Source organism: Lycorma delicatula, chromosome 10, assembly GCF_047948215.1.
Source record: "Lycorma delicatula isolate Av1 chromosome 10, ASM4794821v1, whole genome shotgun sequence".
Lineage (NCBI taxonomy): Eukaryota > Metazoa > Arthropoda > Insecta > Hemiptera > Fulgoridae > Lycorma > Lycorma delicatula.
In genome coordinates, this window is record NC_134464.1 from 75,670,799 (window position 1) to 75,697,428 (window position 26,630).

The 26,630-nt window shown below is 28.9% G+C and overlaps 1 protein-coding gene across 1 annotated transcript in view; it reads right to left on the reverse strand.

Annotated features, from left to right (window-relative positions):
* Window positions 1-675: 675 nt before the first annotated feature.
* The window catches only part of LOC142330844 (folliculin-interacting protein 1), a 36,223-nt gene continuing 10,268 nt past the window's right edge, over window positions 676-26,630 (reverse strand). The window contains exons 7-13 of the mRNA XM_075376305.1: window positions 24,856-24,997; window positions 19,211-19,377; window positions 16,698-16,809; window positions 11,928-13,633; window positions 10,297-10,533; window positions 8,671-8,821; window positions 676-6,782 (exon numbers count right to left, since the gene is read on the reverse strand). Coding sequence (XP_075232420.1) covers window positions 6,576-6,782; window positions 8,671-8,821; window positions 10,297-10,533; window positions 11,928-13,633; window positions 16,698-16,809; window positions 19,211-19,377; window positions 24,856-24,997 — 2,722 coding nt within the window. The 3' untranslated portion in view covers window positions 676-6,575. The remainder of the gene's footprint in view (window positions 6,783-8,670; window positions 8,822-10,296; window positions 10,534-11,927; window positions 13,634-16,697; window positions 16,810-19,210; window positions 19,378-24,855; window positions 24,998-26,630) is intronic.

Sequence of the window (26,630 nt, forward strand, 5' to 3'; positions counted from 1 at the left end):
AAAACTAGATCAGTTAAAACTATCTCCAGCTATACCCTGTTCTGGACCAGCTTATTTTATCCAGTATTTGTTGTTTCTATCTGACTGCTAAAACAGGTATGCAACTACTACATCCATTTGCTGTAGTTTTGCTTTTGCTCCCAGCTACTACTGGCAGCTTCCAGTTTTGTTTCTAGATGCCAGAGAGCTTTTAGTAGCTATATGTAATATGTATGGAAACACATATCTGTAGTTAACAGGTTTCCACATCTGTCAGAAGCAGGTTCTGATCTCTGAAGTGGACCCACTTGCTAGTAGCTGCATCCAGCTACAGCAGTTACTACCACCGATACAGATAGCTTCTGATATATTGTAGGGCCTAGGCCACAATCAGCAGGTATATGTCCTGACTGTATATCTGCAGGTTTATATGTGGGTGTAGAATTAATAGAACCTAATCCTAGCTCTAAAATTTCTACCCAATTTGGTTCCAGCTAGTTTCTTCTATAGCTAGACCAGCTACATTGAATATAAGATCTGGATCAGAATTTCGAAGTTTTGTACTCAAGAATAGGGCTAGCTTCAGGCAGTGGTTTCCAAGAAACAGTGTAGGAGCAGTTTTTCTGTCGTGGATTAACTTCTCCTGGTGGCTTCCCAGAAGCAGTTGTAGTTGTGATGAATGACAAATAGCTGATTCCAGCAGCTAATGGTTTTATGAGCAAGTACAAGGCCAGCTACTGCTGGCAGCATTCCAAAAGCTGCATCACCTGGTGCTGGTCTAGGTTACTAAGCTGAATGAATTCAGCAGCTGTAGGTTTTGCACATCAGTGCAGACCAGTCTGATCGTGGCTGTAGCCTTCTCTCCCATATTTTATTCTGGAGTAGTACCTTTATCAGATACTTGCTGTTTCTTGGTGAAGCATTAGAATTACTTTAAAGGGTTAGGTAAATAATTATTTTATATACATAAAAAATACAAAGTTTAAAGGCTCATCTAATTTTATTAGAAAAAAATGACTAAAATAATTGTAAATTACTCATTAAAAAAAAAAAAAACTACAAAATAATAATACAATACTATTTGGCAGTAAATAATTAATGGTATTCTAATCAGCAATAATATTTACTACAATAATTTGTATGCTTCATTTATTTTATTAGCTTATCTTAATTTCTATTAAATGATAAATTATCCTGAACAAATATGTATCAGTTGTACAATTAAGTTAACTGAAACTGAAACTATAAAATATTTAATTTTATTCTAAATTTGATTTCCAATACAACAGTGGATATCAAATAATTATGTAGTATCATTGGAAGAATTATCAGTTTACTACTAAAAAAAAAGTATTATCTTACTTGTACGAAATACAAGTAAGATAATATGTACATACATTATTACTTTCTTTGTAATATTTGTTATTAAGAAAGACTATATTTCAGTTCAAGAATTAATTTCAACTGACACTGACAACAGTCTGAAACTTTCTCGTTATAATATTTTTCCTATAATGTAACTCAGGGTTGATTTTTTCTCCATTAACTGAAAACAGTGTTTAAACTGTAATATGTCCAAGATTGTCAAAACTGATATTTTATAGCAGAAATCAGATTTTTCAGAAATATAAGAGGGTTTTGGTTGGCTCTGAATGACATGAGTTACTTCATATAGTTGCATTACAAAAAAAAAAAAATCAGTATTTTGTCTGTGATTTATAATAATCTGTTATGGACATTTTTGAATACGATCATTTCCTTATGATCTGTGATCTACAGCAAAAGGTGAAACAGTTACAGTGTTGTGTTGCTTCAAATGGTAGTGTCAAATGATTTTCACCAAGTAATACAGTTATTTTTTTAACAGCATACATATTATGATGTAAATGTTATTGCTATTTACATTATAAATATTCTAATTCTATAATTATAAAAAAGTAATAAATAAAACTTATTTGATAAATTTAAAACTAAACGCCTGACCTAAACATGGATCTAAACAATATTATAAATAACTATTTGCACCTAAATATAGATAAAACATTAATTAATGAGCCTTAGGTTATATATACCTTTCCTCAATAAATAAAACTTAATTATTTGGATAAATAAAATTACTCTAAATAAAAATCACAAAAATTTATAAACTTTATTAAATCGATGTATCATATACTACAGAATACTATAATAAATAAATTAAACATTATAAAAAGCTGCCTACATTGTAATTATAAATAAATAAACTTGATTTAGATTACTTTATCTAAAATATTTACATGAAATACAATTTAATCCCTATAATTTGATTACATGCCATCACTCATCATTACACTGCACAATCATTTGAAATTTTATCGGTGAATAAAATAAGTAACTATCCAAATGTTAGTTGCACTTTATAAATTAAACTTTTTCCAGTCTCTCATCCCCTAAAAAATGGTTACATGAAAAGTCTGTGGTGCGATTTAAATAAAATTTCTAGTGCCAAATTGTTATTACTGTAAAAATATCTAGAATTGGGAAATCCACGTCATTCATTCTATTTCATTAATATTTTAGATTGTGTACTGAATGATCAGACACCTAATTCCTGATTTGTTAGATTGTTTGCTATCCCTATAATGGCAAAGTATTTAAAAAATTATTACATTTACACAATAGTACAGCATACCACTTCTATATAATGATGAAATTTCTATTCTTTAAATCATTAGATTCTAAATAATGTTAGGATTCAACTGTAACGATTTGATAACAAATATACAATGATAATAAATAACTAAATTACACAACAAAAAATTAAACTTTAAACCAAAAATATACATTAATTACGGCAAGTAAACATTTCTTTGTAAAATTCCATAAATTTAGTGTGCAAAAATAAATCTAGTAATCATTTGAGGTTTTTTTCAATTTAACTGTCACAACTACTGATAAAAATTAACACAGTTCACTGTATTAAGAAAAAGCTGGGTGCAAATTTTTTTTAACAATTTTTTAAAATTATAAAATGATCATCGATCTTCCAACTAAAACTAATTTAAGTGCTATGGAAGATATTACAACCTAATAGTTCCACAACGTATGGAACACCTTGAGGAGTAAGTGAGAAATTGGTAGATACCAAATAAGAGTAATATGTCAATAGTTGAAGATTTGATTCCTGTATATTAAACTAAGCAATCATTTTTAGTGCTATTTATTGATAACAGAATTTTCAATACCATTTAAAAAAAAGTTGCTGCAACCAGTCATGAAAAAACATCTTCAAGTTATTAAAGACACATAATTATTACCCACAACATTTGAATTTTGTGAAAGTCGAAAAACCTTTGAAGCATTGCATATGTGTGTGCGTGCACACTTGTGCATAACAAATAATAAAAGATTAAAAATTTAAATTTCTTTTTCTTTGTAATTTTACATCAGTGAATATTTTAGAGACAATTTAATAAAGGTGAAATAAATGGAAAAACTGTTTAAAAATACAAAAGATACAGCTGACAACTGAAACTGAAGCTAGGACCTGATGCACCAGTCAATATCTGATTAAACGAATTATAAAGATGACTTTATAATTCTATTAACAACAAAACACAGTTTAAAAAATGAGACAAGTTCATCTAGAAGATTATTGGTTAAATTGAATGTTGCAAAAATCAAACCTAAAGAAGGAAGGACACTTTTCTGCACAAGTATTTTCCCCATTAATTAATACTTTTTATATATGAATGATAATTCAAAGCAGAGTAATTTCAAAAGTAACTAGTGATTCTACAGACTTAGTTGGTAAGCTAAAAGGCTTATACGTTCAAAAGGTTTTTTAATTTTTTTATGACAAGTTTATTTATGTAAAAAGGTTCAGGTAGCGAGGACGAGCAGGAGGTCATAATCATGTAAAAAGATAAGTGAAGAATTTTTCTCGGAAAATCTATTCAAGAAAAATTTTACTTATTTAAAAACCTTCCACTGAAAGGATTAAAAACAATCCAATCTTTACTTTCTTTCAATAAAAAATGATAAATGGAAAAAACATCTTAATAATTAACAAAAAAAACTACCGACTAATGAGCTCATTCAATTCATGAAACAAAATTATTTTATAGTAAAATACTCAAAACAGAATTTTATTCTAGAACAAATCTAAAAAAATCTAAATTTATTACCAAAGTAGGCAACTTAAAATTTAGTTTACTTATGTGATTTAAAATTTAGTTAAAATATTAAATTTAAATTGGAATAATAAGCTAATTTATTTCTGTGTTCTATTATAATAAAAATTAATAACATTTTATTAATTATATATATAACACATAAGTAATCAAATTATTTTAAATAATTATTTATGATTGTAACACAACTCTTCAGTAGACTTAATTTATTTAGTTATGCTATTATCATTTGCTTATATACACAGTACAACTATGTTGATCCAAATAGTCTCAGTGGTTCAGACTACTAAAAATATGTGTGTGAGTGTGTAAGAATTATATTAATATAAACACTAGCCACCAAAAAGAGTGATAAAGTAAGTTTTAATTACATGAGCTTCATCATAACTAAACCATAAAAATATTCTATAATTATGTAAAGTTTACTATCAGATAATTTTACTTCTAATTTTAATAATGAGGGTACTCGAAAGCATTACTTTATTATTCTGTTTTGGTAGTTAATATACACATATATAAATATAAAACATCTGTTCGAAATGTATCTGACTTTTTTTTAAAGAAAATAGTTGGATTTATTTCAGTTTTACTCAAATAAAGTCAAATTGCTTGCTAGCAATTGGTCTACGTGATTATGCAAATTTTACATTTTGCATTTTATTTTTGGTGTAATAACAATACAAAGAACTGTGAAATAACTTTGGCAAAGAACAATGCTACTGCACAACTTTTTCTAAGCGCTTGAAACTTGAAGCAAAACAATTCATAACATTTAGCAAGAATGCTAGAGTTACACAAATTAAAAGATGATGTAACTGATTAAAATAAAAGTAGCCGAATTTGAAATCATTAAAAAACCAGTATTATCAAGATATACTAATTTGTACCTGTGTCAGTCCAAGATTTCTTGGCCAAGCATGAAATTATTTTAGAAAATTTTTACTTCTTAGACCTGGCACTTTGTGATAACTGATTATTTCCAAAGCTGAAAGGGTCCTTATTTGAAAATTCAGAGAATGAAAAGAAAAATTTGTAAGCAAAGCTGAAAGCCGCTCAAAAAAAGCATTACCAGGAAACATTTTTAGTGATAAGAATGTTGGACTACTAAGAAGGAAATCAGAATAGGAAGCTATCATTATCATGTAAGCTTACAATTCTTATCCTCTCCACCAATCAATGGTCAGATACTTTTTGGGCAGACCTCATATATTATATATCTCACCTAGAGAAATTTTCAAACGTATTAACACAATTTATAAAAATTAGCAATATTATAGTCAAGAATAAATCAATAAAAAGTAAAGAATCAAAATTTTTAATACCAGACAGTTTAAAAATCAATTATAGTTGCAACAAACTGCACCTGATTTAATCAAATGAAAATATAAATCAGAAAAGAACAAAATGCCTTTAATAATGTTTTAATTGTAACTTACAGATAAAATTTGTAGAATTTAAAACAATTTCAACTGGCCAAATGTATTTCAAGGTAGTGTGCTTCGTTGAAAATTATTGTAAATTTTTACAAAAGTAATTTGATAAAAATTTTGGAGTTCAGTATATATTAAGAGAGATATTAATCTCATTATTACAACTAAAATTAAAGTCGTTAAACTATTCCAAATGTTTTTGGTTTCACAACCACGAAAAAATATTTATTTTTTTTACACTTTTAACCAATTTGATTTTCATAATCTTGTTTTTATTTTATGTGATTTTTATATAAGATTTGAAAGTGTCTTACAGTGATACTAGTAGAATAGTTCAATAGTGTCATTTATTTTTTAAGCAAGTGATATATATAAATTTCTGTTTTGACCGTTAATCCTATTTGTAGCTTAAAATTTATAAGCAGAGTTAATAAGCTTGTTCATTAATACAATATATTTTAGTAATGACTTTTTTTCAATAATAATAAGAAAACTATAATTATTTATTGGTTTGAATTACAGAGAAGATTACTACTTCCCTACATTGGCAAACTAACAGAAACTACTGTGTATATTAATACATTAACATACTAATTAATAATGTTGCTATGTAATAAATTTATTATTAAAATAATAAATTTATTTAATTAATAACTTATACTAAAAATTACCAGTCTAATGGTTTAAATCAAATCTAGATTACTAATAATTGAACGACTTAAAATGTAATTATTTCACAGCATGTATTGTTGGCAAGTTAAAATATGTGAACTTCAATAAAAAGAAGTAATACTACTTGTACTTTTAATTTAAAAAAAGAAAATAAATAAAATAATAACTGAAAATAAATAACATACCAAACAATAAGGAACTTATATAACGTGGAGTATGAGACAGTTATTAGTAATAAACATATTAACTGATGACCTATGTAATGATTAAGTTAATAATACATAACATATAAATATGGTAATTACCATTATTATTATTAAAACTATTGGAAAGAGAGCCCATATTTCTTCGTTACTTGAGGATTATGTATTGATGCAACAGATAAAAGCAAAGGAACATCATTAGGATCAAGATCAAGAGCTGTTGTTAAAGTAGCCATATCTAAAAATTCTGTACTAATTAACATTTCTGACAAGGCAATGCTACGTAACCAAAATTCTCCAAGTTTAGCTTCAATATGTGATACACACTGCAAAAAAATTAATAATTGTATAAGTAATTGTACAACAAAAATCTTAACTTCAGAAAAATTAGTGTATAAAAAAATGGTACATGTTCAATAAATGACTTATCGGCTTCAGAAATATTAAACATTTTCAATCCCATGATGAAATGAATGTCAAGTTATTCAAGGCTATCAAACCAGTATTCTGTTAAAATGCCTGACAAAAAAGTGACATGCAATTTCTAGACATCCCAACCCCATAGAGGGAAAGACACCCACCTTGTGACATTACCAGTCGCTACACCCCATCCCCTCCGTTGCAAGCCCTGAGGGGCTTTACCGAAGGTCGTTTTTAGACCCTCTAACTGATTACATCTAACAGTCATCAGCCAGGCCTCGGTCAGGACACCACCGATGTAAATGACTCGGCAGATATTTGCATAAGTAAAATACAAATCAAATTTTGCCTTCACGTAGGCCTCAAACAGACATCTTCACACCCAAATTAACTGATAGGAAGCGTGAACCCCGCGCCTAGTAAATATTTGACAACAGTTTGTGAAGTGAATGCCTCAGAAAACGAATGAGTTTAAAGGTAAATCAGTGCTACACTCATACCAATCAAAATTATGTTTTACGCAACATAGAAATTCAGACTTACAACCAATTAAGTCGACCAATTTAGGTCACCTAACAAGGAGAACGCAACCTCATTCTGGTCTGCGCAGTAGCTGGGGACAAACCTCACACCCCCATCCGGTCCCATCATGGTGTCTTGTGTGGCATTACCATGTCACAATCAAGACCGCCACTGGCAGAGGGAAGTCACACCCCCAGTTTCACGGGTTAACATACCCCAGCGGCGCAGCAACCCCCACCAGCAGAACCCTGAATGCGAATCGCAAACAATACCAATATAATTGTGGCATGATGCCAATACACCTACCTCCAACCAATCCAATGTCTAAACTGGAAACATAGCCACCCAGGATCCTACCACAATTGAGTACCTCGATTAAACTCCCTCTACAGACCTACACACTGCAAAAGCGTGTAGAAAACCAGCCACTATAGATCACTCCTCATGGATCATCCAGTTAATACGGAGATCCAGAAAGGAATGTGTTCTCTAAAGTTCCTTAACAGATCGTGAACGTTCGACCTCGTATCGGGGACAGACGTAGAGGATGTGGTCCACTGTATCATCAGTCCCGCAATCTGAGCAGACTCGAATCCACCAAACGAAACCAAGTCAAATTCGCCTGAAAGGCACTAAGCCTGGAGAGAAACTGTGTGATATACTGATTGGGGGAAACCCATCCAATCGCACCTATAACAAATACACCATGTGTGTAGCGACCTGTGGGGGATTCATCCCACCTGACCTGCAAAGACACAAGGCCCCGGGTCTTCAATTTCCTGCTTTTGTTCTGATGTCAATAGTTTATTTACCTTGGAAATGTAGCGTTCCTTACGCTCATTAGTCAAGATATTTACTGGTTTGACTCTGGCCATAACATAGACTGTTCTATAACAGTCAGCAAGAGCAGTCACTGGGCCTGCAGCAAAATGTCTGCGCAATACCTAAAAGCCATGTGGTGAGCCTAGCACCCACAAAATTTTTCCAGTACTTTTAAAAAATTTTATAAAGAAAACAATTCCCACAAATTGACAAATTATAAATATGTTTTAATATAGTTATAGAATTCAATACCAAATGAAGATGTGGGATCCTGTGAAAATTGATTATTGGAATTAATATGGTAAGTGTAACTTATATAATTACTATGTTTTGGTCGTTTATATTTTGTATAATATTAAATATATATACATCATACACGTGCGCGCATTCACACACACACATACACTAAATATTAGAATATTAATTTATATAAAGCAATAATAAACTTACATGTTTTGGATGAATAGATAACTTGTAGAGATTAAGTACAGTTTCTAACATATTAGCAACCAATTGAGACATACCAACTCTGACACCAATACATCTACCTTCCAGAATTTTTTCTACAATTAATGTATGGCTTGACACAAGCTGTACCTCCCTTTTATAAAAAAAAAGCAAACAAAAAATCAAAAATGTAATAAAGTATCATTTTGAATCTAAATATCCATTTATTTTCATTAATTTTCAAATAAATAAAAAATTATTTATTTATATATATATATATATATTAAATGTTAATTTAGGAATATACAAATAATATCTTTTTTTCTTATAGCTATGATGTAATTGAAGTACAAGAGACACAAATCAGAGATGTCTTCTCTAAAAGCAGGGATCACTTAAATGTCATCTAAATTTCAAATGCAGATGAAAAACAGTACATATGGCTTATTGAAAAAGATGATGGGAAACAAATAACTTCTCATAAGTTATTTGCCAGGTATTCTGATATACCAATATGAGACTTTTTGTTCTTTAAAACAGAGATATTTTCACAAGTGTCTTAAGTCTCATGTCAGATTACCTAAAACCATTAGAGTTATGACATCTACCAAGCATTACAAAATAAATATCTCAGCGACTCACTCATTATCTATGTAAAGAAAGTTTCAGATAATATTTTGTGTTCCTAATCTCAAAACTAAAACAAATGATAGAATCAAAGCAAAGTAGAATAGTTATAATTAATCTATTGATACAGAAAAATAAAATAAAGCTAATTTATCAACAATATATGTTTAGGTAGAATAAAATATACAACACTCATTTAAACTCAAACAAGATTTCAGCAATAACAAAAAAATAGTTCTCCCAATTAAACAGTCCTAAAGTAAGACCTGCATTATAGCAGATCTTACCATGAAGCACCTACATATATAACAGGAAAAGACTTCCTGCCATACATGTGATCTAATTTCATAACAAATACTACTAGATAAGATATTTTTTATAAAAATACAATCTACAGCTTGAAAATGTTTTTATACCTAAAAATTATTATTTTTCAATAAAAATTAATTACTTATTGATTTCACACCATGAGATCTGACACTCTTAAAAATGTATGCCAAAAAAAAAATATATTCAGTAATAAACAAGATTAATTAGGTACTAAATATTAAGTATTTGTGAATAATTTTTCCGTAAAAAAAATCAAATTTATTTTAATGACTTAAAACATTAATACAAATACGTTTTACAAATCTATTAAACTACAGATTATGTTTAATTTGAAAAAAAGACAGTTTTCTAATAATAGCTTTACTCAACGAGGACTACATTTTGAAATATTAATGCATTCACTATTATTTCAACTATTGTTATAACACATTTGTTTATATTATCAGAAACTAATTCTCCATTTTTCTATTTCCATATTTTCCTCCCTAGAGAATAAAATTTCTATTTACCTCAGCAGTTTTATTTTTTTTTTTTATACAATTTCAAAGAAATAATTTTTCATGAAATAGATAGGGAGATAATTTAGTCACAGTATATCCAAATTTTAGTTATTAAAAGAAAATGATAAAACAACTGGTCAGCGATATACTGTTATAATAATAAAATATTTACCAAGTATCAACATTTGCAATAATGCATACAGCTTCACTAATTTCTTGATTTAATACAGGAGAATGTACTTCTATCTGTAAATCACGCCTTAACTCAGACTCCCATGTTGGATGTGACGTATTACCATCTTCTAGTATACCTTGAAGTATTAATGAAGGAATATAATGATCACTAACACCACCAAGTAATGATTTAGCAAGGCATATTTCAATCTCACCATCATCATCCCTCTTTGAACTAGGAATAAAAAATAATAAATAGATGAGAATTTATTACATTTATAGTTATAAAATTGAAATGTTGTTAAAAATATACAAAGAGATTTTAAATATGAATTTATTTATTGAATCTTTGTCTAGATGTTGGACACATCACTCTTATGTAGTATCTGCTATTCTTTGGTGCTATGCAATCCATGTTTGAATCCAGTAAAAGGTTTATGACACCTTTAACTAGAGCTAAATGACTAGTGTATTTTGATTCATGGGGATCAATTATAGTGATGTCTAAGGACTGGTTTGATTTTAGACTGGACAAATTCAAAATGCTGAGCTGTAATTAGGTTTATAGCCATATGTTGCACTACAGTTGTGGAAGATAATTCTACAAAATCTATATATATATATAGAATTATGGCTGTGGTTAATATCATCAAAGAGAATCTTCATCATAATTAAAAACAATAATAACATTGTAAAGAATTTAAATTTCAAACAAGCGTAACAAAATTAACTGAAAAACTTAAAATATATAGTGAGTCTAAAAGTATGTGACAGAACACCAGGATTACCACAATCACCATTTGCTAAGGGTTTCAAATAAAATAAACTATGTTACAAATGATACAAGCTAATCAAAGTTAATATAATTAAATCTTTATTAAAGTACAACCCTATTTGCAATTAGCAGCTTTTACATTCTGACCTGAATAGCTGAACATTAATTTTAATTATGGTTTTAAACAATATGAAAAGATTGTTTTATAGAACTTTATTCAAACAAGGATGAAATTTAGCAAAAAAAAAAACTTGTCATAGCTGTATTATGTGGTAGTGAGAACTGCATCACAACAAAGAGATTTCTTTATTAGTTGGCAGAAATGACATTTTTGAAATTTGATATATTAAATTAGACAGGAAGAGGAACAAGTTAAGGATATCTCCTTGTTAAGAGACGATTAAACAGTATAAAAATAAATCCAACTGATGTCCCCACATTGACAAAATATCAGAACACATGCCAGCTAAAATTCTGAGATATAGACCAAATGGAAGAAGCAGAGGAAGAACTATGAAAAGATACAGGCCTCATAGTATACTCATGAAAAAAACATGAAGTACTTTATCTTTTTTTTAAACAAAATATTAATAATAAAAATCATATTTCTATTATTACATTATCATAAATGCTAAATAAAAAAATAAACAATAAAGGTGAATTTACCAATTTTTGAAAAGATTAAACATAAAATTAATATGAATTAAGTATATACTAATTTTCTTTATTTTTATGATCAATGATTTAATTTAAATGGCTACACCAACCATTGATGAGTTCAACAATTACTACTTTTAGAGTTAAAAAATAAACTACAAGAAAAAAAGCATATTTTCCTTTGCACATGTACTTACTTGGGCAATGGCAAATGAATGTTATCAGATGCAACATCAGATTGGTTTTCTTTAAAACAACTATAAGAATCCTTTTCTACTTCAACAGAATCACTATTTTCAGCTTCAGCTGTCGTCCTTGCACACAAATCACAGTCACTATTATTAGGTAAAATTAAATCAACAGTATTGTTGTCACTAGTCCTATCGGTAATCACATTATTTATAATTTCACTAGAATTTTTAGTTTTAGCAATATTACCTTTATTGATAGTTGCTGAATTTGAATGTTTTAGAAACTGTTTATGTTTATCAGAATAAATTTCACTATCACTTAACCAACGTCTAATAATTTCAATCGTTTCTCGACTACGTTTTTCTTTTATTTCATCAGTAACTAACATGGCTTCATCTGGAATGCTAAGACACCTTTGTGGAGGAGAACTGATTGAAGGAGAAAGTTTATTACAGTCTTGTAATAAATCGATAGGCGTTGATTTAAATACTAAAATTTTACTTCTACTATTACATTCTTCATCCACTAAACCAGTCTTTTTACAATTATTATCATTTTTATCTATGTAAGTAGTCTTTGATCTCTCTCCATCATCAATATTATTTAACACTGTTTTATTTTGACTAATACAACTTTGGCTTTTATCGACATCATCATTATAATTATCTACACATATTTTCGGTGTAATTATATTTAAATCTACATTATCATCATTATTTAAATTTTCTAACTTATTATTGTCACCATTATTAATATTATTATTTAAACCAACTAGCTCTTCGTTCTCACCGAGAACAAAAATAACATTACTATTGCATTTATCAGTTTTTTCATTATTTTTATCAGCTAAGATATCTTCATTAAAAAATGATACCTTTTCATCTTTTTTAAATAATCTATTATTAATGTGATTTTTAATATCGACTGAAGCCATCTGTTTTTCTGATTCAATTCTTTTTGGATAATTAACAAACGAATGATTATTTTTTTCAAAAACTGCAACACCTTTTTCTACTGCTTGATTTTTTTCAACATCATCTTCCAAGTGATATAAAACAGCAGATTTAGGCACTCTGCATAATTTTGTTACTTTATCAGAAATCACATCTGGATTTAAATCATTCTCATATATTTTATCTATGATTATATTATTACAATGCTTTTTTAATTTTGCATCAGTTGTTTGCTTTAATCCGGGTGATTTTAACAAATTATTATTAAGATTACCAGATTTTACAGAATTTAAATTACTAGGTCTATTATTACAAGTTAAATTAAGTTCATAATTTTTTAAATCACTTTCACTACTATTATTTGTTTCATTAAGTGAATTTAAATGGCAAAAATTTTTTCGTTTACTTAAAGACGTATTCGTAGAATGACACATAATTGTTTGAGAATCTTGTTGCTGAATATCCACTAAATCGTTTTTGTTACTTATTTCATTCTCACTAGGATTTAATTTTGAATTAATTATAGCTTCAAGTAAACAATCTTCACTAGGATCTTCTAGCCGCTCTTCAGGGGTATAAAATATCTGACCGCACCTAATAAAATACGATAGTACAGATAAAACTTTTGATATAAGAACTTCTGATTGTCCTATGATAATAGTCTTCACTACTTTTGGAGGGAATCCTAAAGCTCCTTGAAGATCACTAAGCTGAGCCCAGAGCGGATTATATGGATGTGATTGTGACAAAGCAGATAACTGAAAAAATAAGAAAAACATCATTTAAATTTACAAAATCAAATTAATTACAACAGAAATGTAAAAAAATTTTTTTGCCTGAATTTTAGATTGTAATAATAGTTACATTCCTCAAATACGAGTGCAGATAGTGATGTAATCCAGTTTCCCCTCCCCCAAAAAAATGGGTATATTAATTTACGTTCATTTTATGAACGAAACTTATAAACCAACAGATTTGTAAGTGGCACTAATCTGAGAGAAAAGATGTTCATTATACAGAGTGTTCAGAAAGTTTCTGGACACTGGAATTATGGAAGTGTAATGACAAAACTTTCTTAATTATTACTTTATATTTTTATTTAATTATTTTATAGAAACTGATACAATAACTGTAATGGAATTTATAAGAGGTGTTGAAAATGACCTCCTCCAACATCAACACAATACTCACATTTCAATTTGTTTTCAAACACTTTAACCAGCTGATGCACTGGAAATGTATCATATGTATGCTGTTTGTGGTTTTAAGTTTGTTAATTGTGGGTGGTCTGTTGTGATACACTGCTTGCCTCGCTTCCCCCATACAAAGTAATCTGAGAAAGTCGGATCGGGCGATCGTGCAGACCAAAAATCCCCTCAAAATCTTTCATTCACCAAACAAATTTTGTAAAAAAGTCACTGATCTGTTAGCTGTATAAATAATGATACCATCTTGTTGGAACTAACAATGATTGATTTTCATTATAAATATCAAATTATGATGTTAACTAAATAATGAATTTTGTTAAAACAGCAGAATAACAATCATTATTAAATGTATTTTGAGAAATATTGGGCCCATAGTGCATGTTCTACTCACACCAATCCAGACCCCAATTTTTGCTTTGAGTAAAGGTTGTTCATGTAATTCATAGGGATTTATTGTTGACCATAATCATGAGCGCTTCATCTGTAAAAAAACCTGTAATGTTGAGGATACCTATGGAATTTTTGGTTAAAAAAACATTTACATCATTGACAATAGTCTTTTGGCATGATCTATAGGTTTAAGTTTTTGAACACACTTTACTTGTAGGGGAAAAGTTTCAGTTCTTTTCTTACAGCTTTATCACTTTATTTGCGGTAGCAGGTCCAATATTTTGCTGTAGTGCTAATTTTACACATTGACTTTGATCGATTTTCAGCCACAGCATCTGAAATATTAAGCAGCTTCTGTTCGTTTAGTTTAGGTGAGCAGTATGTTCAACACAGTCTGTTGCCTGAAATTTTTTGGTCAGATTTTGAACTGCATTGTGGTGAGGAACAGTTGAATTTGAAAACTTTTAAGAAAACTTGAGCTTCACTAAATCAGTATGCTAGTCACATTAATGAGAGACATGTTCAACGACAAAAAATGCATTTCTCTACCGAGAGAACCATTACGTTTCTCACTATTAATTCCAATAAAAAACAACACAAAATAAAGCACGTTCAATCATAACTCATAAACTGATGTATTGGTTTATTACTGAGCAATGCACAACAAACCCAAGGGCAACCAACCTAATGCTAAAAACACAGAATGCACTACATAATTCCAAAGCATACTGCACAGTGACTTTTCAAATGCACTGTATAACCAGTACTATGAAGAATAGAGTAATTATTGCTTTAATTAAAAAATTAAATTAAAAATAATTTTTTTTTTTATAAAGTAGAACCTTTTTAAAGCTAAATACATTGCATACGTGAGTAACTATCTGCAGACAAAGAAATATTAATCAATAAGTAGCGTATTGTGTAAAGGCAGGTCCTTACAAGAAAGGTCAGATAGTCTCATAGTTTATAATCCTCAATGTTTCACGACTGTGTAATTCTCTTAGTGTTATCATAATTTTTCTCTAATTTTAACTGAATCTATCATCAGATACCTCATTTTCCTCTTTTCATCTTTCCAGCCACCATCCCTCAATTACAGTCTTCAGGAGACATTCTTTACTGAACCACTGCCTAAGCCAATTTTTCTTTCTTATATTTCCTTTCCCAATCCTTTGCAGCACTTCTTCATTCTTTATGTCATTCTCCCATCTTGCATCTTCCATTTTTCTTCATATCCACATCTCAAGCACCTCTAATCTCCTTTTATCCTCCTTCCTTTTTGTTCATGTTTCAGCATCATACAAGGCTACATGCTGCTTATACGTAGAGAATTTTGCTACTGTCTTACTTAATTTTTTCTTTAATGTAATACATCAGCAAACTTCTCCTCCTGTTAAAATATTCTTTCATCAATGCTACGCTGACTTCTTATTTCTGATGTACAAAGCATGTCCTTCGGTTATTGTGCTTCTTAGTCACTTGAATTGTGCTACTTATTCTACTTCTATCTCTTGAAAGATAAAGAATATATAGTTCTTTAGCAGAGACTAAAAAGTTAATAACAATAAACACTAAATGACATAAAATACAGTGGTACATGGTAGAAGAGAAATTAAATTTTAAAATAAATAAAAAATATCTAAGGTAATAAAATATGGTACAAAAGTGAATAAAAAAGGAAGTGATCAGAAACAGACTGATAAAAGAAAAAAAAAACGTTTATCCATAAATAAATCTTCTAGTATCAAATAAAATTTAAGAATAAGACAAACTAATTCTTTAAATTATTTCTAAATATATATTTGTTTAGAATGTTTTTTTTTTTTTGGCAAGAAAATCACATAATATAAAAGCCAGAAAGGAATGACCACGAGAGGCTTTTGAAATGTGATGTTACAAATTAATATTTGAAATTAGATGGGTGATAAAGTCAAAAATGATGAGGTGGAAGAAAACATGTAGAGGTTTTCAGACAGGATTACGATTTACAAAGTTGCTAGGCGTAAAAATTAACGTGTCAAGAGTTAATTAATCTGAAACTGAATTGAAGCAGAGAAGGTAAAAATAATAAAGGAAGACAAGACTTAAAATATATAAAACAGAAAAATATGGGTAAGGGAGAAAATATATTAAGATTGTAATAGAACAGAAAAGAAAAAATAATGCATAAAACCAGTCACAAGATTGATATAAAAAAATAATAGACAAGATCAAGCTATTATACCATATCATGATTATTTCTTTTATTACTCATATCCTTTCCTTCATCTGGGACAACTGTTGGCACCCAACCAAGATGATGTGTCAAAACTGCTGTCAATAATGTGCTCATGAAACTGAAAAACAAAAAGAAAACAATTTTATTAATATGAAAGTAGAAAAAAATAATTTTGATTAAAAATTATCTGAAGAATTGTAATTTAAGAAAATTTTCAGAATTGTAATTTCTGAATTATTGTAATTTGAAGATGGTTTTGGTTTAATTTTATACACATTATTCCATTTTTGTGTGAATAATAAAGCTTAAACACGTCTTATTTTTAGGGGAATTTTTTCATTTAAATCACTGACTAAATCACATTATGAAAGAGACAGTTCTCATGAAAGAAATTTAAAAAAAATATACTGAATTTTTAATTGGATATTTACTTATATATCATTAATTTAATTCAAATAAACTGCTCTAATGTAGGGCAGTTACATAATAAAAAAATTTACTGTATTACAACATTCATAGATAAGTAATTAAAGTAATTTTTTTGTAGTGGGCACTAATATGTACTAGAAATATAATTACAATTAGATCTGGAAATAAAAGTTAAGATGCATTTTATTTTCACATTATCTTTGTTTCCTTAAAAAAATAAAGCATAAGGGTTTTGTTCATTTTAATTTATATTTTATTCACCGCTGTCTACTCTCTGTTTTAACACAGATGACATGTTTTGCACAGATCACATAAGAAAACATAGCCTGTTTTAACAAAACTTTAAGCATGAAGTACACATAGGAATTTTCATGGATAGGATTTGTATATGATAGACAAAGATAGAAGGAATACAGTAATGGTTTTATAGCAAACAGAGCACGTACTTGAATCTATGAACGGATGGAAGGAGCTGAGCTAATACATCTTGGCATTATATATACAAGTATATGTTATACACAGATGAATATAATTAAACCTAAAAGTTCTTTTTCATTAGTAATTTAGATCATCAGTAAACTCATTTTTATAAAATAATTACAATAAGAATTAAAACATAACAGAATTAAACAAATTTAATTCTATTCAGCTTAAAAGACAATGCACTGATACAACAAAATAAACAATACATTAATTCTATTTACATTGGCGAGATACTCGCCAAATAAAATCTGTAAAGGGATTTAATTGTCAAATATATGACAAGTAAATCAGACTGATATTTAACAGCTAGGTGTCATGGCGTTAAAGTATTAAAACATAGTGTGCAGTGGCTTTTATCAATTTTTAGATTAATTTCAACAATGTTACTACTAACACATTCCAGATGTGTAGACAATTAAACCGTAATGAATGCAGTTTTCACAAAGAGGATCAGTTATTATTTTGAAAAAAAAAAATATTATTTCTAGATTATTCATTTTATAATTATTTTAATGAGAAAAATGTTTGAAAGAATTGTTATACATCTTACTTTAAGAAAATCTACCCTTATTTATTATTGCGTGCAGTTAGGGTCTACTTTAAAATAGTTATAATTGAATGCTTCAAAATAACTAAAGTTAAAAATGAATTATTTAAGCTTTACAATACAATGTATACTTCATACATTGTTAATGATAGTTTAAAATAATTTTAAAGCACTTAATTAAAAATTTTAAATAACATTGTTGAAAAAGTGGACTGAGATCAAAGAGGCTGGTAATGAAAGGAAAACGGGAAATGCAAAACAAATTAGACCTTGTGATTTTACAATTGGTTCCGTAAAAAATAAAGTAATTAAAAGTTTTAACCACACAAAAGGCATGTCTGTTTATATAAGCTTGTTTATAGAATTGACATGCCATCAATATTTTATTTAATTTAATAAATAAATATAACTCTTTGTATTAACAAAAATCTTTCAAAAAGAAAGTAAAAGAAGATATTTAATATTTCTATCACGAGTTTAATATAAAAAGATTAAAAATAAATAATAAAACACACAAATTCTTATAATGAAAAAGAAACAACGTAATAGAGAGTATATTAAATAACAGTAGTATTTAAAATATTATTTTTTATAGGTAAGTAAATAATTTACTTTTTTTAAATATATACACTTTATTTATTTATATAAAATTTAAAAAGGAATTAAGAAAAAAATAGAATTGTTATCATTATCACGATTACTGTAATGTTATAACTGATAAGATAATAGAACAAGTCATGAGATTAATATAAAAAATGATTTATTTATATTTTATGCAATGTTTATTTATACTATAAACATTAAGTCACCAGACTAATATAATACTAGTCTGCAATGTAAATATAATTACTGGATTCAATTAATATTGGATTTTCTTTGGATTTTGTCTCAATGAAAAAAGCTGAAATGTAGGAATTGTATTCATTTATAATTTATGTTTCCTGCTATTAAACTACAAGTACACTGATTCTATGAGACTACATAACTTAAAATATTTGTATATATATATACATGATTTAAAGAATAATAATAAAAATAAAAACAGTAGTAAATTACTTACAAATTTGTATGCTTTGTGTCAATAGTTTGTAATAAATAACCAAGATCTTTAACTAATTTATACAAAATTTCATTCTGACATTGAACATTATTTTGAGAATAATATGAAGTTAATGTCAACCAAACAGGTTTTTCAATACAAGTACCACATAAAATATCATATAATGCCTAAAAAAAAACATTAAAAATTTGATTAAAAAAATACACAGAAATAAAAACAATAAATTAATATTTTATAATTTTATTTAAATAAAGTATTCTAGAATATAAATATATTTATGTAATATACAACACTATAATGGGAAAAAAGCTGGCAAAGTATTGTATAAATTTCCTGACTATTAATAATAAAAATAAAAATTAGGAGTTAAAGCCAAAAAAATCTATTTTTTAGAGGTGGGGAATGAATTTTAAGAAATTTTTTTTTTAAATTTAAACATAAGTTAAACTTAACAAATCTGCTAAAGTTTTCTCTAAATTTAACACCCCCATCAACAAAGGCTAAAATAAGAAATTTTTCAAAAAAACTTTTTGCATTTTACATCCAGGAAAAATAATTATAAATAATTGTAGTCATTTTTTGATGACTCTATATATGGAATTTTTAAAAATATTTAAACCGAAGGGAGATAGAGCAAAAGAACAATACATTTCAATTTTAAGAGGTGGAGGTAGATTTTTTGGATTATTTATATATACATTACAGGTAACAAATTTACTTTAATAGTTGTCTCTGAAATGCCTCTAAATAAAATCAAAATTGATTATCCACCATTTCCCACCCCTTTAACAAATTTTGAAAAGTGAATATGATTAATGCCCCATATATAGAAATAGTTGAGCCAAATTTGAAGAAAATTGCTTTGGTCAATCCTGAGGTATAAGGTCAAAAGCAGTGTGACACTTATGTACATATGTATGCACATACTTATATATTTTGGTCTAGATCATTTGATTCTTAAACTTTTTCACCCACCGCCCACATTGAGAATCAAAAATTTTCTAGCATCCCCAAAATTTTTAAACTTACCATCTGTTAAAAATAATAATTGCAATTGCTGTTTTTAAGATGCGCTCTTAAAAACAGCAACTGCAATTATTGTTTTTAAACGTGACATATCCTATTTCTGAGTTGAAACTTACATTTTAAATGAGAGCAATTACAACAAATATTTAATCATGTTTGGAAGTATTTATATTAAAATTGCTCTCAAAACAATTACAATGGTATTTATATAGTTATATACACAGTAGGTCTGAAAAGTTCCCGAACTAAATTTCTGTAGTCAATACAAGTAGCACCATCTCTCGGACAACCAAGGAACTATGTAGTACAATGTCTGACAGGTGCGTGTACAAAATTTTATCACATTTTGTCACTCCAGTCTCAAGATATATTTGACCAAGTACGTTGTGTTCATGTGACCTTCTGCGAGCTCGTGACATGATCAGAAATCATTGAACAATCGACTATAATCCAGGGTAACAATTGCAGGATTGGCTTTTGCAGCTGAAATTCTAGGTAGCGATTCTTGAATTTTATTTTTATTTCTTTGTTTGTTGTTAGTTCTATAAGTTGCTTTTCTAACTGGGATGATCCTGCTGCGTTGATATTTGAAATAGGATCCAACACCCAGTCTGTCCGTATGTAAAATGTTCTGTAATCTTTCTTTGAAATCACCGTGGAGGTTCTCCAAGTGTTGGCAGTAAACAAGCTAATTGTCGTTGTTGAAGGATACTGTTGATAAATCAGGGAAGTTATTAAATTCACATCTGCCAATATTTCTCTTGTGTAATAGCAGTTTGGCTACCAAAGCAGTAACAACATTTTTTGTTTTAATCATGTTCAAGTCGTCATCTTGAAGCTGAAGATTAATATCATTAAACAATGTATATAGATCAGTCAAATAGGCATTATTATCATTCTTTGATGTAATGAGGCTATTGCGCAACTCTGTCTTTATTTTCCAGGAACTCTATCACAGAGTCAGACTGTAAAATTGAGTCAGACAAGTATCTTTTCTTTTCAGTTCCAGCACCCTTCTGTGTGAAGCAGCAAGCAGTTGAAATCTTCATCATTGGCAACGCAAAGCTGACTAAATAATCTGTCATTTAGTGAGTTGCTTCTGATTTTATTAACTGCTCTGATAACATATTGTAGTGAAGTATGCAGGCGTTCACTGAAGTTTCTTGCAACTAAATGTTGACGATGAATAATGTGATGTACAGCAAGCACATCTGAGAACTTTATTTTTTAAGTACACTATGAAGCCTTTGTGACACCCTGTCACAGAGTATCAGAGTATCAGTAGCAATTGACATAATAATATTCTTCAAAAAAATTTCTTTTTTGTCAAAAAATGTTTCCAGTTGATTATATATGATTTCTCTCTTTGCATCTGTCTCTAAAAGTCTAGCAAATAATAGTTCTTGACATATTTTCTCATCTTTGATAAACCTTAAGTATGACAACAACAATGCTTCATTAGTAAAGTGGACTCATGCAACTGAATTGAAAATTGGCAAGTATTCAGATGATTGCATAATGATTTTTCGATGTTTTCAGCCATCTCATCAATTCGTCTTTGCACAAAACTATTGCTCAAAGGAATTTTTCGGATAATATCTGCCGCTGGTTTATGGAGCACAGTGGTTATTACTTCTTTTACTGCTAGTAAAATTAATTATTCCCCAATAGTGTGTGGTTTGCCTGTTTTAGAAATTAACAATGAAATATTGCACGTCATTGTCTTGCTTGGAAGCCGCTGAAAAAAGTTTTCATATAGTTGGCTGAGCTACCTACTTCTTTTCCAGGTCTTGAAAATAGACCACATCTTTGTCTTTCTTATCTGAGTGCATTTTATTAAAATGCTCTTGTAGCCTGGAAGGTCCATCAGGGCTATGAACGAGGAGGGTTGTGTGGCGACCAGAAGCGTCACAAGGCGGGAATCTTCCCCTATGGGGTTGGGATGTAGCCTGGAAGGCTTCATCGCTTCATTTGAAAAAGTTAGGGCACATTGGCGATGATGGATTGTGTGATTTTCGATAAATCCGTATTTAATATATTCTGCACCGTACTGCCGTTTCTTCTTTTTTTTTCTTCCGACATGGTTTTGACTTTACAAATACGTGAGCAACAGATTGACTTTGAAAAACCTGCTACCGATTGCACCAGAAAATGTTAATGAAAATAAAAGAAACAATTACTGCCTTTATACAAGTTTGAAATGTAACATGCACTGACAGGAATAAACATGCAGTTATTTGTTTACCACATGTGACAGAATTAGTACTGAGCAAGATAGAACAAGCACCAATAATCCATTCAATTCATGCAGGATTGGATAAATTGCGTTGTTTAACACATATAGACCTAAAAGTCATATAAAAATTGACTTAAGCATTGATAACTTATTAATAATTTTAATACATTTTTGAGAAATGCTACATGATTCATAAACTAAATGGCATTTTAAACAGGATGACGTAAACTGTAATTTGGTATGAAAACATACAATATCTGATAATTGGTTTGTTTATAATTTGTGTTCAAAAATTAAAAATATGTTTATTTTTTTTTACCTCAATTTTATTTTCTGTTATATATATATGGGGGCCATTCAATAATTAAAGAGGCAAACTGATGTAGAAATGAAACAGTTTGAAGGAGGAATTTTGTACTTTCATGACTTAGGTTGCCATCACTGGGATAAGCTGAGAGCAGCTGATGAATAAAAATTGTTTTGTTTATAACCTCAATATTGCATTTAATGATGGCATGTCTGCTTGAAGTTTTCACATTAGTTGAAAAAAGTTCAGTGATTCGTTTTTTGCTTTCTGATGGTGAAAAACCGGCTAAAATCTTTTCTCAAATGATTTTACAGTATGGTAAATTGTATAAACCATGGAAATTTTTATAAGTGGGTTGAACAGTTCAAGAACAGTCGAATCTCAGTGACTGACGATCAATGTCCTGGCTGGCCAGTTGAAGTGTCAATTTCTTCACTTAATACCTGCATTAACAACATTATTTGTGAAGACTGACATATTATAGTTGAACATATAGCAAAAATAGCTACAGTAAGTGTTGGCACAGGTGATAATGTTATCAGCAACAAGCTCAAGTACAGCAAAACAAGTGCAAGGTGGGCCCCGAAAGAGTTAACACATCAACAAAAGGAAACAAGATTTAAACTGTGTACAGACTTGAAAAATGCTATGAAAGGGAAGGGCCCTTTTCTAAAAAAGATTTTAATGTGTCATGAAACTTGGGTTCAACATTTTGAACCAGAATCCAAAAGACAAAGCATGGAATTGAAGCACACCAGCTCACCAGTTAGAAAGAAATTCAGAACACAAACATCAGCAGGAAAAGTCATGTTGACCGTCTTTTGAGATGCCCAAGGTTTCATCTTTTGTGATTATTTGGGAAAATCACCGTACAATAAACAGTGTATACTACTCAGATATGCTGATGAAAAAAGTATAGCCAGCAATGAGAGGAAAACATTGTGAATGCGATATTTTTTTCTTTAGGAAAGAAAATATGTGATATTGCTACATGCATGACAATGCTCGTCCTCACATCGTCCAGCTGACCCAAGAAACCATAGGAAAAATGGGTAGGAGGATATTACTACATTCTCCCTACAGTCCAGATTTGGCTCCCGGATTTTCATTTGTTTGGTCCACTCAAGGAGGTATTACGTGGAAATAAGTTCAGCAACAACGACGAGGTCAGAGAATTTGTGGGAAAGTGGTTCAAACAAGACAAAGACTTCTTTCCATCAGGTATAAAAAACTAGTTCATTGTTGGGACAAGTGTATTAAATATTGGTGGGGATTACGTTAGGAAGTAGTAAAAGTCTCATTTTGTAAAAATACACAGTTTTTTCTACATCAATCTGTCTCTTATTGAATGTCCCTCATATTTCCTGTCGCTTTTTCTTCATTTCTTCATTGATAATTCAATAATAATGCTTTGTATATAATAAATACTAATTTGTTTTGACATATTTATTATAAGTAGTCGTCAAAATGACACATTAGGCGACTGCTACATAGATCAAAGAAAGGTTCGAACTTGCATTAGTAAAATGGCTGAAAGAATATAAATCGGTTTTATTTTTTTATTTCATACTACTGCTACATTATACATTGGTACAAAATATTAAAGGGACACCTACATATTATGAAAAAAAATGATTGTATTCAAACTGTTTTAACTTTACAACCAAGGGGCTTAGAGGGACAAATAAAAAAAGAAATTGAAGTTTGAATACTCTACTTTTTACAGTGCACTTCATATTTCAAAATCTTAAAAAAAAAATCAGTGAGAAAACATTTTAAAAATTTGAAAGTTTTTCATTATGTACCCAGAAGACCTCCAGCACCCACAAAGGGGTGTTACCACTCACTTTGAGAATGAATGGCCTAGATGAACTAGTTGGACCCTTAAACATAATTTGACATGATCACCGTTAGTTTTCCCTTGAATATAGCTATTCTAGTTATATTCGCTGGGAAAGTAAAATACAGTATTAAAATTTTTCTATATTTAAATGAAAATGATTATACAAATTGAAACACATTGAAGAATAAAGAAAATTTTCTGATAATGATAAAAATAATAGTAAACTGATTTACCTGTGCAGCATCAGCAGTGGTTTCCATCATTAATTGGACAAAAGAATCCTTGTGAGCATAAGCTCGTTCAGAATTCTGTTGCAATCTTGTAACTAAATGAACTAAAAGAGGTATCCTTTGTAATAAATATTCTTCCATACCACTGTAATGAATAAAGAATATTAACATTTTTAGAAAAATTATCTACAAACAGTGGAATATTAAATATTTTGAACATTAAAAGACATATTGAAATTTTAAGGTAAATTTAAAGGAAAAGGCCTAGGATAATCTCAACAAAATTTCCAAACATCCTTTACTGAAATTTATTTTAAAATATATAAAATCTTGTTGTAGCCCCTCTGCTGAAAAAACTCCGGCTTGTTAATTTTGGCGATAATCAGTATCACTATCACAAAACTATTAGTCACACATAAGCTCAAAATTGTGTTTGACAATGTGGAATGGAAAATATATAGACAATATTCTTCAAAGAATAATTAATCAGTTTTTAATTAACATAATTTGAATCTGGTAATGGTGCTTTGTAAATGGATTATTGTATAGGCGTACGCAATGGCCTACTTGTTCATGATTAGCTAATACTTTTTTTTATTTAATAAAATAAACTTTTTTAAATTTTATTGTAGTTTCATAATTACAGGATTACTGTCTTAAAAATATTGTACTATATGAAACTGCAATACAATTAAACAAAAATTGAGTTATTAAATAGAAAAAAGTATTAGCTTATCACAAACAAGAAGGCCATTGCATATGGCTACACAATCATTCATTTACAAAGCACCATTACCAAATTCAAATTATAAAATAATTTCCCTTTTTAAATATTTACAAGCAATAATGTATGATTAAATACATATAAAACACTTACCACTTATACATTCTTAATTATTTATATATTCTTATAAGAGATGAATTAAAAAAAAATCTATAAGTTATATAGAATAAATTTTAAAAGTGCAAACACTTAAATTATTTTACATAAACTTTACACCTGATTTTACATACATTAAAAGGTAAACTTATTCCCTGATTACTTTTAACCATTTTTTTATTCAACCTGTAGAATTTTTTGGACAAATATTTGTAAAAAAAATTTTTTACAAATACAAAAGTTAAAAAATCTGTTATTTATTAACACTGTCACAGAGATTACTTAAGATGGTTCATTTATTTAAAAAAGTAATTATTTAATTATACATGAAGCGGACATGCAAAAAAAAATTAATTAACATGAGAAATATGATTTATTGAAACATTACTGCATAATTTATCAATTGGCAATAAGTTAACAAAAACCATATCATTCTGAAATCACAACTGAGTAATGAAAAACAAAGGAGTCTTATTATGGAAACAAGCCAAGGAATATAAGACAACTACATAGTATCATCATCTAAGTTTAATCAGTTACAGTCATGTGCTCAATATATAGATCACTGACATCACCAAATGATGTCAATTTCATTTAACCTTGTGATTTACTATCAACAGCTATGTAATTCAGACTAATCTAAAAATATAGATCAAGATTTACCTTTGCATCATTTTTTAATTAATTACATCAATTCTAAGACTATAGAAATAAGATAAAAAATAAACTTTTATTTATAGATTAAAATTTAATAATTTTAGAATAATTTAACAGAATGGAACTGTTTAGAAACAGCAAAGCAGTAAATTGAATTAATGATGGAAAATTATACTGAGTTAATTACATCTGTTTTTCCACACATGTTTTTTTACTTTCTACCTAACAGATCACACATAAC